The 15,533-nt window shown below is 40.6% G+C and overlaps 1 protein-coding gene across 3 annotated transcripts; it reads left to right on the forward strand.

Annotated features, from left to right (window-relative positions):
• Positions 1-742: 742 nt before the first annotated feature.
• On the forward strand, positions 743-14,267 carry LOC103473231 (voltage-dependent anion-selective channel protein 3). Of its 3 annotated transcripts, none has more exons than XM_008423293.2 (10): positions 743-798; positions 2,286-2,356; positions 3,802-3,851; positions 4,181-4,183; positions 7,715-7,867; positions 7,979-8,031; positions 10,500-10,721; positions 10,801-10,951; positions 11,039-11,096; positions 13,236-14,267. In XM_008423293.2, the coding sequence occupies exons 1-10, from the start codon at positions 758-760 to the stop codon at positions 13,325-13,327; spliced, it is 894 nt and encodes a 297-aa protein (XP_008421515.1). In that variant the 5' UTR covers positions 743-757; the 3' UTR covers positions 13,328-14,267. The 3 variants fall into 3 exon arrangements, with proteins under 3 accessions (XP_008421515.1, XP_008421516.1, XP_008421517.1); XM_008423295.2 differs by lacking the exon at positions 743-798 and adding an exon at positions 963-1,098; XM_008423294.2 differs by lacking the exon at positions 4,181-4,183.
• Positions 14,268-15,533: the final 1,266 nt, after the last annotated feature.

Consider the following 15,533-nt stretch of genomic DNA (forward strand, 5'->3'; position numbering starts at 1 on the left):
TAGATAAGAACAGTTTCTCCTCACCTGGCTGTCTCCTCCCGCTCAGTAGTTCTTCAGAGAAACGCAGACGCAGAGGCCTGTCAGTGTCTGTTGTATTTCATTACCTCTCTGTTTAAACCGCGACTCCGAGCTGAAGCAGAAACGATACTTCAACGTTTTCCGTCATCTGACAAGCAGCAAGTCTACTTCACTTTATTCACCAAAAACGTTTTTTTAATTCACCAAAAACTGTTATGTAATCTGGAACGTTTGCTACGTTGAGCTCCGCAGTTAGCCGCCTTATCTCACTGCGCGAGAGGCAACTGCGTCATGCGTCACGGGCAAAAGGTCAAAGGTGACCGGAGGGCTTATTATGTTGTACAAAATAATAATAATAATAATAATAATAATAATAATAATAATAATAATAATAATAATAATAAGAATAATAATAATAATAATAATAAGAAGAAGAAGAAGAAGAAGAAGAATTTTAGTACATGTTATGTGTCAGAAGAGGGTTTAGAAAATAATAATACAAAATAAATAAATAAATAAATAAATAAATAAATAAATAAACAAACATTGACCAAAAGGGCACGTGGGGGCAAGAAGTAAAAAGGGCAGGTGCTCAAACACCCCCAGCACCTCCCCACTTCTGCACGTGCCTGCTTTTGTTCATCCTCACCGTCTGACTACAGTACCGAGTGGACGTTTTAAAAAAGGAGCGGATTTTGAATGCAGCATCCAGCAAGGTGTTTGGTGTCTCTAGGCAACCATGACAACAGCGCCTGCGTGCAGCAGCGAGCGTGAGAAGGGGTATGGTACCTGTGTGGTTGCCTTAATATTTATTATGTTTTGCTTTGTTCATTATTGTTTTGATTTACATTTAGTGTGACAGATGTGTCTGTCGAAAATCTATGAAAATGCGAAACATAAACACGAGATAGTAGATGGCTCTGGCAGCGCGCGCATGCTCAGTAGTAGATCTCCTTCATTGTGCCCTGTCTTCAGAAAAAGCAACGCTTAGCTAGGCTAGCTGTCAATCCTCTCAGCAGCATCACGTCAAGGTCCTCTGTAGGCTTTGTGGATACGGTTGCTAATAGCTCTGTTGGACAGGTGAGGAGGCTTTGACAACACGAATGAACCTCAAACACACCGCAGGGCTTTTAGGGGGCGTGCGTCAGTATCAACTATCGCGTTTGTTTCCAGCCTTAGCTTCTTCCGAGTGCGTTGTAGCGCAGTAGCTAACGGTGTTCCTTATGTAATGATGCTGAGCCATGAAAAGCACAACGTAATCCCTGGAGGAAGGCTTTTCCACGTTTTCAGGACAAACATTTGGAAAGGCGGCGTTATCCTGGCCTTTATCAGCTGAGTGGGGATTTAACTGGGTGTAGGATGGGACCAACTAACAGTCTCCTCATTCAGGTTGGCCTGAGCAGCAAGCTGAACCCCCCTCAGCTCCCTCACTGGCCCATCTGCTGCCCTTTGTCCCCCTGTAGATGCTACAACTATCTGGTGATGACAGAGGAGGTTCCAACCTCTTCTACATGCCAGGTGGTATTAATGAAGGTGAAGCACTCTGAATGAAGCAGGGGACCCCCACAGTTCCCAGGCTCTCAGGAACATTATGGAATTAGACCTGGAACTTAGTCCACGTTTGAATAAGTTTGGTGAAAGGAAAAAAAAAGTTTTTACAGATCCATATCCTATTGTCTAGAAATTATATTCTCCATTGATCAACTTCTTATCTCATTCTTCCTTCCTTCCACTAATTAGCCCCAGATTCGTCCTTCCTTCCATTCATTTACCCTTATCCTTCTTTTTGTTTATTCTTTCCTTGCTTCCGTCCATCATCCATCATTCTTTCACCCATCCKTATCCTTCCTTCCTTGCTTCTTTCTTTTTTCCCTTCTTTCCATCTTTCTCTTTCCTTCCATCCATCTGTCTTATCTAACCATCTGTTTGCTCTCTATCCATGAAACTAAAGGTACACTTTGGTGTCTTTAAAGGTTTATAGTTCCAAGATGACAAAATCTGAACACCTTTAAAAGCCACTTGAGTTAGCAAATTAACTAATTCCAGATTTGCTTGCAACGTACAGCAATAGAAGAAATTTTTATGAAAGTCAAAGGCAATAAAAGAAGAAAATGTTTACAATTTTACCTTTTGTCTTATTTTGGGGTGTGAGGAGGCTGAAATTAAACCATGAAAATATCAGTCTATTATCTAAATATTTTAGCTTTAGCTACTTATAATTTTTGTAGCTGTGATTTAAACAGTTTTTCTACTTTTGGCTTTGTCAGAAAAATGGATAATCCTCCTACATACACGGACCTTGGCAAGGCCGCCAAGGACATCTTCAGCAAGAGCTACGGTGAGTAATGCTTTAACCACAAGAAAATATTATTCCCTGCTGGGAATCTCTGAAGAGAGCAACATTTTTTTTTTTTTTTGCTGAGTTGTAGTACAGACTAGAAAAATTGCTGTTCCTTGTGAATACTAATCTGCTGAATGAACGTAGCAGAAGATGCTAAAGAGAGAATTTCATTGAGTAACACGGGATGCATCATCTCGAAGAGACTCGTTTCATTTAAACGCGGTTACCAGTATCCAAAAAACATTCTTGAACTGTGAGGACCGGGACCCTTTGATCTAAAAATCTGACTGGGCTCATGTCTTTACCCGATGCCATTTAGGAGAGGGAGCCATTCAAAAATGACCCAACAAAAATATTTTCCATGGACGCCAGTGGAGGAAGGGACGTGACATAACAGCGCTCAACTAGTGTTTAAAAAAAAAAAAACGTAAAGTCTACGATGACACTTATATTTCCTAAAATCAGACGCAAATGGCTACGTTATGACGCGTACATTATTTTTGTAGAGAGAAATTTGTACAAACAGGAGCATTTTGTTTGTGAAAAATCCATGAAGTTTGGAAACACGTTAGTTACTAGAGTGGCAGAATTCCGTCATATTTAGTGTGTTGTTCCTTTTCACAGTCAGGAAGTGAGTACTTAAACCGGATTTGTTCACTTAAGTCAATTTATTGTTGGCACTATTGTTCAGAGTGTCCACGCTTCCTTACAAAGTCTTAAATTCATGCATCTAAAATTAATTTTAGATACATTTAGACTGAATCCATATTCATGTACCGTTTAAGACATTTGGCACTAAATGTCTTAAATTTATCTGAAAAAATGCAAATTAGCCTTAAATACGTTCATCTTAAATGTTTTTGTGGCAGAACTATTTAATCTCGTAATTTTTCTTGCTGTACTTTTCTGTCAGGCGGGGTCCTGTGGTGCCGCAGGGGTTAAGCACAACCCACATAAGGAGGTCTTAGTCCTCGACGCGGCCGTCGCAGGTTCGAATCCCGGCCTGGTGACCTTTGCCGCATGTCTTCCCTCTCTCCCTGTGTACCTACTTAATTGTCTTAGCACTTTCAAATAAAGGCCACTAGAGCCAAAAACCCCCCCATAATAAATAAAAAACGTGCTTTTCTGTCAGGCAAACATCTCAGATGCTTACGTTCCGTTTTGTGACTTGAGGTGGTTGAGGCTACTGCTAATTAGCTGCTAATATACCTTTGCTATATACCAATATGCTGTTACATGCATTCTGTGCCAAAAAACTCGGCACTACCAGAATAAATAAGACATGCCATTGTCTTTTGTTCATTTCTGTCGTGATGCAGGTCTTAAATTTTGTTCATAATGGTCTTAAAATTGAATTGGTGAAGCTTCTCTGTGACATTCGATTGGCTAATACCTGCAGTGGAGTCCTCCTGCTCACTGTGTGTGTGTTTTGAACCCAACAGGTTTTGGGGCTGTGAAGATAGATCTGAAGACCAGGTCTCAGAGTGACGTGGTGAGAACTCCTTTTCTTTGCTCCATTTCTCCTTTCTCATCCTGCTGCTTTCCAGCCGTCCGATCACCACCGCTCAGACACCTGCAGCGTTGCTGTTGCACATCTTCCGCTTCACGCTCCTTTAAGCACAAGTAACCGCTGTAAATCTGAGCTTTAAGGTTTCCCAGGATGCCGAGCGCCGCCGGCGTTCCAGCTGCTTTGCTTTACCTGACCTCACTTGCAGAGAAACTCGACGCGCCGTGATTGGTCGTCTGTCTCTCTGCCTTTCCTTTCCTAACCGCCGCTCTGTCTCCATGCTGCCGCCCCGGACTGCTCGCGCTCTAACGTAGATGGTAAGATGGACGTCCCGAACCTAACCGACCGCTCTGGCGGCCCGCCCCCATCCTCCCCACCGTGTCGCGCAGAACTCCATTCACCCCATCCTTTGCTTTTACTGTCCGTTTCATATTTTCTTTTACGTTTCTTTTTGTCTGTAATGTTCAAGTTTGTTTCTGTCAGTTGTGGTCTCAGAGTATAATATGAGGAATAGAGGAGCATTTTATCCTTCCTTACATTTAGAGTTCAAAGGGAAACTTCTATATGTCGAAAATATTCCTACTAACATCTATAAGTTTTTTAAAGGGGCAGTATTCTGCAAAATCAACTTTTTTGCACTTTACATCATGTTATAATGTTATTCCCTCATCAAAAACTTACCTGAAGTGTTGTTTTGATTATTTCACGCATGTTTGGCAAATTCTTTAATCTCCGTGGCAACAATTCAGCTGTGCAAAACACAAAACACCTGGGTGGACCTAGCCCCGCCTTCAAAGACAGAACATCAGTTCTCAAGCTTCCAAGCTTGAAAACTGGGTGTGACTCCCCCAATCAGGTCCTTCAGACTAGCCAGGAGCAATTAGCAAACACCTGGTGGAACAGAGCATCAGCTGAGCTCATTATAGCACCTACTTCTCAGAGCAACACTGGTAAACACCTTAAAAGGTTAACAGAGGAGCCATGTTGTAACGACTTCCTGAAGGCAGAGTTTCAGAAAGAGCAGGGATTGCTTGAAGAGACGGTGAATTTTTGATTATATTTGATATGTAGCAGAACTTAGCATAGTTACTTGCTTATGCTATAAAATGGCTCTGTGTGTTTTGAAAATACATAGTACTACCTCTTTCATCTTTTTCAAGTTAAAAATGTCAACTCAGACAAGCCTTCAGAATCCAGTGTCTTGTTATCTTTTATTTCTCCATCAAATCTGTTGCATAACAAAGCCTGGTGAAATCATGGAAACCTGTTAATAGCTCAGTCTGTATTGATATTCGGGTTCAGGGTGTTGCAGATGTGTTCATCTAGTTCCTGATGGCCGTCCCTGACCGTGTCATGATGTAATCTGTGTGTTTATTTGCAAGTGAAGCAGTGAAAGGGGATTCAATCCCAAGAGAAAAGCAGCAGAAAGAGGCTTTAGAAAGTTCACCACTGAAATGGCTGGTCTGGACTAACATTAGGCTTTTTTTGCTCTAAAACCGTCGAGTTTGGCTGAATAAAACCAGTTCTGTAAAGAACAGTGGGCAAAATCTTAATGTAAAACCTGCGTGTTGTGTTTGTCTGATATTCAAATTAGTTTGATGATCTGAAACATTTAAGTGTGACAAAAAGTAAAGACGGAAAGTAGAACTTTGATTGTTTTTTCTTTCTTGTTTACCTTTTTACTTTTTTCCACCCTCGATGATAAACAAGTTTGTTTTTGGCGTTTATCTGAGGTGTGTTATTTTATTTTGGTTCGTGTATGGTTACATAGAATCAAACATATTTATTTGTCTGTCTTCAGTAAGAGTCTTCCTCAAATTCTCTGTAATTTAGACTGCTACAGGAGACCCTTCCTGCCCACATTAGCCTCTCCATCTCGTATTTCTTAAGGTTTTTGAAAACATTGAGTAATGTGAGATACATCATTTAATTGAGCTCAAAATCCACATTTTATGTCACAAGGAAATAATTATTGTGAAGAACTAAAATTCTTCATTTTAAACACCTTTATAATATTAAACAGCTTCAGGAAAATTCTATGCAGACATGTATGTAATGTGTGTAGTTACATATTTATGCCACTGGAAGGCAGTGTTGGCAAGTTCTTTATGTTGTCTCCATGTAATTTGTGGAAACTTGAGAAAAACAAAGGTTTTCCAGTTTTTATTTTTGTTGTTTTTGTTTGTTTTTCCTGATATTATTTGCTTTCTACTTTTACCAAACAGTGTGTGAAGACCCACTCAGGGTTTTTATGAGAAATTGTCAAAACCTTTTGCCATGTCCGTCTCAACAAGGAAGAAACCTAATACGAGACAAGCATCAGTGTTTGTATTGTTTTGACTTTGGTTTTGGCAGAAAAGCAGAACCAGTTTTGTCAAAATGCTGTAAAGTTCACTGAAACAAACTTTCAGTAAAGTTTACATTAGAATGACCCATACCCAGCGGTTTAAGACATATTATGCCTATTTAGATGACAGTAGTATATGATGAATGGTCAAATACTGTTGAGGAATGTTTTTTTTTAAATCTATAATTTAATCTGAATTAATGCTTTCATAAGAAAAAGCCACAACCTAGTTAACAATTAAAATGTGGAAAAATGTATATTTTAAATTTTTTGACTGAATCTTTTCTGTCAATCGGAGAAAAAAATGGTTAAATTACCATTTTATTACCATTTTTCAGTCATTTCTGTTTTGTTTGCACCTAACGTTTCTGTCTGCATACGTTAACTAGCTTTGTTACATCATATGTTGTCAATATGGTGGTAGTATAAAAGATATATTAAAAAAAAATTATTTTACTTTTCTTGATTTTATCCACACTTTGTGTCAATTTTCTGTCTGTTTCTTGTACATGCTTTGTTACTGGCACCTCCTTGCATGAGATCAGAGATATCTACATGTGCAGGTGTTACTGTACTGATTCAAGTGCATGTTGTGGAAAAAGAAAGGACAACTTCCTTTTAATACTAGAGTTCTGTGTATCAGGACATGTTAAAAATAATCTTGGCATGTGAAATGTTAGTGTTGGTGACTGGAAAGAACAAAAGACTGAACAATAGTGGTTTGCTTGCAAAAGTCAAAAGCAAGTCTCTCCTCTCTGCAAAGCAACACGAGTTAGGGTTAGAAAGTTGATGATGAGCAGCGGACCTGTAGGAACAACGTTCAGCTGCGTCAGAACGACTGGAAAATAGATCCATAAAACCACAAACCTTAATGAACTGTAGAAATGTGATCTGATAAAGTGAGACAACAAGTTATTGTTGCTGAATACAGCTCTGTGAGCTATTAGTTAGAAAAATTGGTAACACTTTATTTGACAGGGTGCGCATAAGACTCACATTACATATGTCATATGTCATGTATGTCATAAACATGACATAACACCTGTCATGAAGATGAAGGCTTTTCATGAATGTTTACGACTGCTGTCTTGAAGTATCATTTGGTTAATAATGACACTTTAAATAATGACACAAGTTTTAACGCAACTTTGCATTCAAAGTGTTATTATTTACCGAATGACACTTCATGACTGCAGTTGTAAACATTCATGAGAATGCTTTCATCTTCATGACGGGTATTATGTCATGTTTATGACAGTGTAATATCAGTCTTATGCACACCCCGTCAAATAAAGTGTTACCCAAAAATCAGGTCCGGACACATAAAACCCTGGAATTGAAACGTGATTTGTCCTTTCTTTTTTCCCTTCACTAACATTTTTTGTTGCTGTCCCTGGTCTGGTTCAGTTATGATTGTGGGTTTTTTTTTTTAACCTCTAATAATAACAGTTGAGGCGCTCCGCCAGGCTGTTACCTCGTCCCCCTTCTTCTCGCTGTGCAGGAGTTTCACACTACAGGCTGCAGTAACATGGACACAGGCAAGGCTACTGGCAACCTGGAGACCACGTACAAGGTTAAGGATCACAACATGACCCTCAGCCAGAAGTGGAACACAGACAACATCTTGACTAATGAGTTGACTGTGGAAGACAAGGTGTGTGTGTGTTTTTGTTGTTTATTTAGTTCCTCCCTGCCCCAAGTCATTGTTAAATGTTGCAAATGTTCTATAAGTTTAAATGTGCTGACACTAAGCTTTCCTCTTCAGCTTGCTAAAGGACTGAAGATTGGCATGGAAACTTCATTTGTACCAAACACAGGGTGAGGCCGCTTTTGTTTGTCTCTGACTTCAGACTATGTCAATCTGTAGGTCGGTTCTGATGTTGTGTTTATTCACCTTCATACATCTGAATACATTTGACAAAATTGATTGTCACAGATTTTTTTTTCTCTTGTACAAGAGAAAAAGTCATATTACCCTTCAAATAAAGTAATAATAATAGAAGAATAAAGTAGCAATAATTTGGGAATGACGATGTAATGATACCAAAAATAGATGCAATAAGACGAAAATTGTCATAATAATTCGAGAAAACAGTTGTAATATTCATTACAACGTTGAAGTGGTCATTTTTTGAGAAGAAAAAACTTAAACTGAGGATTGTTGAGCATTTTGTGAAGTTATACTTTATCAGTTTTACAAATAAGGAAGTACTTACTCTTCACACATCTGCATCAAATTATCAGTAGCAGGACTTGATTTAGCAAACGTCTGTCTATTCCGCTGTTTTGACTTTATTATTGTAATTGAAAAGATCAGTCCTTAACCTGGCCCAGATGCTCCGTTGTAATTGCCAGATTTTTCTGTAAGCTATTAGAAAATGCAACAAAGTTGTTTTTCAAAAGCAGCCTGTTGCATTTTCGTTAGCAACTGTTGCTTCAACAGGAAGACGTACGAGTGAAACCACACATTTACATATACACTTATCAAAAGACACAATCTTTGTCTCAGTCGGCATTACATCAGATGAAGCTTTTCCTGTTTTAGGTCAGTTAGGATTAGTAAAATTATTTCTGTTCGCTAAATGAACTCAAAGTTAGAGTTTACGGTAACACTTTATTTGAAGGGGAGTGAATAAGACTGTCATGACACTGTCATAAACATGACATAACACCTGTTAGGAACATGAATAAGCCTTCATGAATATTTATGACTGTTGTCATAAAGCATCATTTGGTAAATTATGACACTTTCAATACAAAGTTGACATTATTCAAAATGTCTTTGTTATGACAACTTGGCATTAACCAATAAATCATTACTGTTTAAACTTTACCTTTAATAACATAAAGTTACCTCATTTTTAAAGTGCAATCTGTAATACTTTTATAACAAATTTATATCAGTAATGATTTCTTGGTTAATTGCCTCCTTGTGGGACATCATGGAGAAACCAAAAGAACCCAACCAAGAAACCAGGAAGACAAATGTGGAGCGCTGCAAGTCTGGTCAGTTCATCCAGATGAGAGGGATGTTTTCCCAGTAAAATGAGTTCTGTTCTCATGTGGGCTGGACAGCCGTTAGAACTTGGTGACCATCAACATCAGCCAGGAAGTTAAAGCTTGGAAACATACTGGTCCTCCATACTGGACATGTACGTTCCGTGCAGGGGAAAAAGACTGGCCGACACAATTTTTACAAAGTTAGTACTCTGGGTCGTTCCCGCTTGGTTGCTACATAGGGACACCTGAGAGCATGGAGGTGCTTATGGGCAGGATCATGAAGTCCTCTGTCTTTTTGAACCTCCACCAAGAGGAGCTCTTGCTTGTCCACCATGTTTTTCCACACTGAACTGTCTATACATAGTTGCAAAATTTCAGAGATGCGCGTTGTGGAAAATTTGCTCTGTGCAAAGTTGTTGTAGTAAGTTGGTGGATGTGTCGAGCATAAAGAATGCAACCAAAGTGATCGCGAAGAAAACAAAATCGATGTTTTGTTGTTGACGTCACAAAACCTTGATCTTAGGCCCACAGAAAATGAGTGGGAAGAGTGGAAAAGGTGTGTGTGGGTAAAGCAACCTCAGGGCTTCCCTCAGAAAACCTGCTAAGCCCGTTGGTAGGGGTGCTAGATCATGGCGGGCCTGCCATGCTTTTGTTATGTTAAATTACAAAAATATGCAGGTGCATGAGAAGGCATCATAATGTGGAAGAAATAGTAACATGAGGCCAACGCACAGGTTCAGGAGTGGCACTTCCAGTTCTACATGTCAACTACAAACCTAGCTACATCTGTCTTTACTGTCACTGGTGTATAAGAACCCTGTTTAAAATAAACATGGTAGGCTGGTGGGGAGAGGCGGGGGGCAAGTAAAGCCTGGTGGCCTGCCAGGAGAAACCCTGAACCTACAAAGCTGTCTCAGTTCGGTCATCCTGTCTTTAGGAATGGATCAGAATTCCAGGAAACTATTATTAGAAATTTGTGGAGGAAGATCCGAAACATTTCAAGCTAAATTAGCAATTCTACCAAATACGTGGGAATTTTTTTTGCAAACGTCTGATGGGAAGAAACCAAAACTTTCTGTCATTGTTTTGACATTTAGCAATAAAATTCATGTTTGTAATCTCAATAATCTACAAAATGTAAAAGTTGAAACTGATCCAATGTCTGACAGTGAGAAAAAAAAACCCCAGTTGTGCACCTTTTTATACGGTAAGATTGTAAATATATGGTTTTAATGAAGTTCTGTAATGAAGACAACCGTAAGAGTAGTTGCTGCTTGACTTTATAGCAAGAAAACTGGCAAGCTGAAGACGGGCTACAAGTGCCACAATATGAACCTGGGCTGCGACTTGGACCTCGCGGGCCCCATCATCCACGGTTCTGTTGTGCTGGGCTACGAAGGCTTGCTGGGCGGCTACCAGACGTTCTACGATGCCACCAAATCCAAACCGAGCCACCACAACTTCGCTGTGGGGTTCAACTCTGCGGACCTTCAGGTGCACGCCTGCGTGTGAGTATTTGGTTTGAGTTCACTGGGTCTGAGCCTCGGCGATACGTCTCCCAACGCTTTCTTCCTTCCTCTCTCTCAGTAACGAAGGCAGCGAGTTCAGCGGCTCAATCTACCATAAGGTGGACGATAAGCTGGACATGGCGGTCACCCTGGCCTGGATCGCCGGCAGCAACAACACCCGCTTCGGCATCGCAGGCAAATACATGCTGGACAAGGACACCTCTCTGTCTGTGAGTGCTCCGTTTTCTCACTGGCGAAGGCTTTCAACCTCTTGTTGTTTGTTCTTGGTTCACAGCATATTATGTTTCCTCCCTCAGGCCAAAGTGAACAATGCCAGCCTGATTGGACTCGGCTACACCCAGGGCCTTCGACAAGGTAGGCTCCGGTTCAGAACCGGGCTGCTGTGACCAGCCCAGGAATTTTGGTTGACATGTTCACGTTGGGGCTGCACAGTGGCGCAGTTGGTAGAGCTGTTGCCTTGCAGCAAGAAGGTTCTGGGTTCGATTCCCAGCCCGGTCTTTCTTGCATGGAGTCTCCATGTTCTCCCTGTGCATGCGTGGGTTTTCTCCAGGTACTCCGGTTTCCTCCCACAGTCCAAAAACATGACTGTCAGGTTAATTGGCCTCTCCAAATTGTCCCTAGGTGTGAGTGTGTGTGTGCATGGTTGTGTGTCCTGTGTGTCTCTGTGTTGCCCTGCGACAGACTGGCGACCTGTCCAGGGTGACCCCCGCCTCTCGCCCGGTACGCTAGCTGGAGATAGGCACCAGCAACCCTCTTGACCCCATTAGGGGACAAGGGTGTAAAAAAATGGATGTTCATGTTGTGTAGAAACAAGTTTTGTGACCGGGGGTGTAAAGTCTATGAAGATTTGAACATTTTTCCTCTGCCAAGAGAGAGGGATTTGACTGCAGGGACAAAAAAGTGTATTACTTCTGGAGCTGAAACGATTAATCGTGATGAATCGATTATTCAATTAGTTGCCAACCAATTTACAAATCGATTTTACAGACTCAAATAAAGGCAATTTGCTGAAAAAAACAACACCTTCTGAGTAAGTAATTAAGCCAAAGCTGTACAAAATAAATATACATTTTGCACTTGAATAAAATAATCTCCAGTTTTACCCAAAACGCCTCACGTTGCAGTCGTAGCTTCATCTGGTTCACATTCATGAATGTTATGCTGTTGCAATTGAATGTTCTTTTGTCCAATAAAATGTTCCTTATTTTAAAAAGTAAATTACTTGATATTTGCTTCTTTTACTGTATTTCTAATTGTCTATAAAAAGGCTTAAGGGGTAAAATGAAAAATCTGTGAAAGCCGCCAAATTTTCAGAACAGTCAATGAATAGTTAATGTCTAAAATAGCAGTTAGTTTCACGTTTTTCAGTAAAATAAGATTAGAACATTGGAGGTGAATTGTGACATCATAACACTCGAGTTATTATTACATATATTGAAAAAGCGTTATCGATCAAAAAGGTCAGACTGAAAACTTCACAAGTCTGCGTCTTTATGGGATTCAAAAATCCCAATATATAAACAGAAGTGAGGAAAAGAAAGAAATGTCAATTCACCTTAGAGACATTAAGAACAGGAAGTGATTAAAATAAATCTTGTGTAACATTTTGACTGCAGAGTCGACATTGTGGAGTGAAGTGGTGCAAAGCGATGCTTGTTTAAATCAACTACTGTATTTTCGGCACTATGAGGCGCATAGAATAGACGTTTCAGTTTGGGTTGCCAATTTGTTCCGTACTCTATTATTACACATCCATATTTGTAACGAAATGGTCCCCGAGTACTTTACAGCTAATTACTAGGCTGCCCCAGTCATTGTTTCACTCACGGTGTTGGTGTTACGATATTGTGCCCAACTGCTTTCTGGGTAACACAGACCAACCAACACGCTGCCGCTGCAGTCTCTGTCTCTCTTCCTCTGCCCCTCCCCCCTGGCTTTAAATGTATTATCAAACTTTATTAACAAACCAGCGTTCTGACAACTATCCCAGCATGCACCGCGCACTTCTTCTATGGGGGAAAATGAAGTCAGCGGCTGCGCACCGGATTATAAGGCGCACTGTCGGTTTTTGAGGAAATTGAAAGTTTTTAGGTGCGCCTTATAGTGCGGAAAATAAGGTATTTTGCGTCTTGTTTGCCCAATCTTTTGCAACAAGTTTAACGTTTATTTCACCTAATTGGCTGAAAAAAACAAAATCAACAGAAATAAAGCACTGAAAATGATAAGTGTCTTCAAAATCGTACTGGATTATTTTCATATTTGCTCTACTCTTGGTTAAAAAAGTGGACAAAGTGCTGAAACTGAACAACACGGGTTTTGAAATACATTCATGAATTTAACAAGTCCATATGTTCAATGATTGGAAAATGATATTTCTAAGCTTTTCTGTTTGTGTGTAGCTGCAGCTACTGCCGTTTCATGCCTACATTTTTAAAAACACATCAGCTTTAACTTGTGCTGGACGCTGCTGGAGACCTGTGGTTGTGTCTGCAGGCGTGAAGCTCACCCTCTCTGCCCTCATCGATGGGAAGAACTTCAACGCAGGCGGACACAAGCTGGGGTTGGGCTTCGAGCTGGACGTGTAACGAGAACTCCACACCTGTACCGGACAGCACCACCTTTCATGTAGCTCCTCTCCTCTGGACTCTCCTCTGCTTTACCCCCACCCCTCCACGGCACACACACACACACACACACACACACACACACACACACACACACACACACACTCCCTGCACTCCTTTCTGACACTAAAAGTCGAGTCTGGAGTCGGGGGAGGGGATTTGTCGGCCCTGAAATTTGGCGGTGCGCGGTTGCGAAGGAGTTCCTGATGTTCTGGCTGAAGTCACACCGTTTTATTTCGCTGTAGGTCTTGAAAGACGTAACCGATGGTGTAAAAGTGTGTAACTCATTCCAGCAGTCTTTACCTAAAAGCATGAAAGAATGAAAACATGGTTGCAGAGGCTGGCTGATGTTTCTTTTCTTAAATAGGTGAAGTGTGTCTGCTTTTGTTTTTTAAATAAGTTCAAACACTTTTTAGTTTTTACTCACGCCCGGTTTTATTTGGTTTAAACTGAAATCCTTCTCGGTCATGAGAACCTCTTTTTACGTCTGCGTGGCCACTCTGTCTGACAGGTGAAATCAATGTGGTGGAATCTTCTGGTATCTTCCCGTAGTTTAGTTTTGCATTTCTACAGCGTTGCTTTCATCTGTCTCTGCTCAACGGCCACAAAGATAGCGAGGCGCGGCTGGTTCCTCGAGCGATCTCTGGTCCGTAACAGCTGCTTGTCCTCACTGGTTCATCGCCACACTGTTAACCCCTTCAACTCCCTGAGCCCCGTAAACCTCTGAGCCCCGTAAACCCCTGAGCCCCGCCCTCAGCTTTACTGTTTCTACAGCCACATCACACATCTAAGATGTCTTATTTACTTTAGCGTTGGGATTGTTGTCATTTGTTTTTTAGACACAGTACCTCATTTTTTCCAATGTAAATTGAAGAATTCTAATAAAAAAACTGGAAACATGTCTTGATTTTTTTTTTCTGCACATTTCATGTCAGGAATGTGAATCCCAGATTGAACAGATTGCATCTGTGAATATCAATGTTCAAGTTTTAACTGATTCTCAACTGGATTTAGATTCAGACTTGGACTAGGCTATTCTAAAACATGGCTATACATGGATGTACTGTTGCTAATGTAGCTAAAGTTAGTCTACGTTTACTAACTAGAGGATTTAATGGAAATTGATTACTTTGGATTTTATGTAGGGATATCAGATTAAATGGCGCTGAATATTTACAGGCTTTTTCTTTGAAAAGTTGAAAAGTATTTATCCTTTTCCTTCCACATCACAACGCCGCACTCTGTTGTGTAAGTAAAATCCCAAGGAAGCGCACTGACAAGTGACAAAAGATGGAAAAAAAATACATCTATAAGGGTGTGAATATTTTTGGAAAGCATTCCAAAAGGCTTTCCAGCCAAGATGGTTGCAGTAAAAAGGGCTAATATATCAAAGAGGAGCTATTAGACTCTACAAAGAGTTGGACAGAGTTGAAACACTGCAACATGAAAGAAACCACAAAATAATCTCAAATGGAGTCAAATGGTGCCAAGCGGCTACAGACCAATGAAAATGACTCAACAGTTGAAAGGATGCAAAAAATATTAGCAGTTGGCAAGACAAAACATGCAAATGTTGGTGTTAATGTACTGACTGGGCTAAATGGGCCATAACAGGCCATTAGGCCCATTTTGTTATGTGGAGGGTTGTGTTTCTGTTTTTAGCTGGTCCAGGCCTCAGTGTTTTTGTAACCTCGCCTAAATGCTGCAACACTTCCTATTGTAAAAGCACCGCCTTCTTTTCTTTTTTTCCAGTGGCCTTAATCCTCTTCCGTATAATTCACAATAAATAAAACTGTAGCTGTATCCTTCTTAAAGGGGCAATTTTGTTAAAAAAAAAAGTACATAACTTTTTAAAGCTTCCATCAGGTGGTAATGTTACTCCCACATCAGGAGACTGGCCCTCGAGGCCTGGAGCTGCCCACCCCTGTTTGTTAGAGAACAAATAGCATCATGAAGATGAGGGAACACTTCAGACTGTTGCTGTCCGACAGCCTCATGACTGTCAGTACGTGCTAACAGCTTAATTTCCAGGTAGAAGAGACAATGACCCAGAAGACACCATCAGTTGTTGGCAAGCACTGCTAATCCACCTCATTTGCTTTTGCCGCTTCTGTTTAAATCTCTCAATCTGGCTGTTTATTTGCAAACCCGGGCAGAGAGACGTGGG

This window comes from Poecilia reticulata, linkage group LG12 (assembly GCF_000633615.1).
Source record: "Poecilia reticulata strain Guanapo linkage group LG12, Guppy_female_1.0+MT, whole genome shotgun sequence".
Lineage (NCBI taxonomy): Eukaryota > Metazoa > Chordata > Actinopteri > Cyprinodontiformes > Poeciliidae > Poecilia > Poecilia reticulata.

What these genes read in the sequence shown, in the direction of transcription:
- LOC103473231 (XM_008423293.2), top strand. Translation starts at nt 758, where the DNA reads ATGACAACAGCGCCTGCGTGCAGCAGCGAGCGTGAGAAGGG. An exon ending in ACAAGGACACCTCTCTGTCT is followed by an intron (nt 10,952 to 11,038) that starts GTGAGTGCTCCG and finishes TTCCTCCCTCAG; the next exon opens with GCCAAAGTGAACAATGCCAG. An exon ending in CACCCAGGGCCTTCGACAAG is followed by an intron (nt 11,097 to 13,235) that starts GTAGGCTCCGGT and finishes TTGTGTCTGCAG; the next exon opens with GCGTGAAGCTCACCCTCTCT.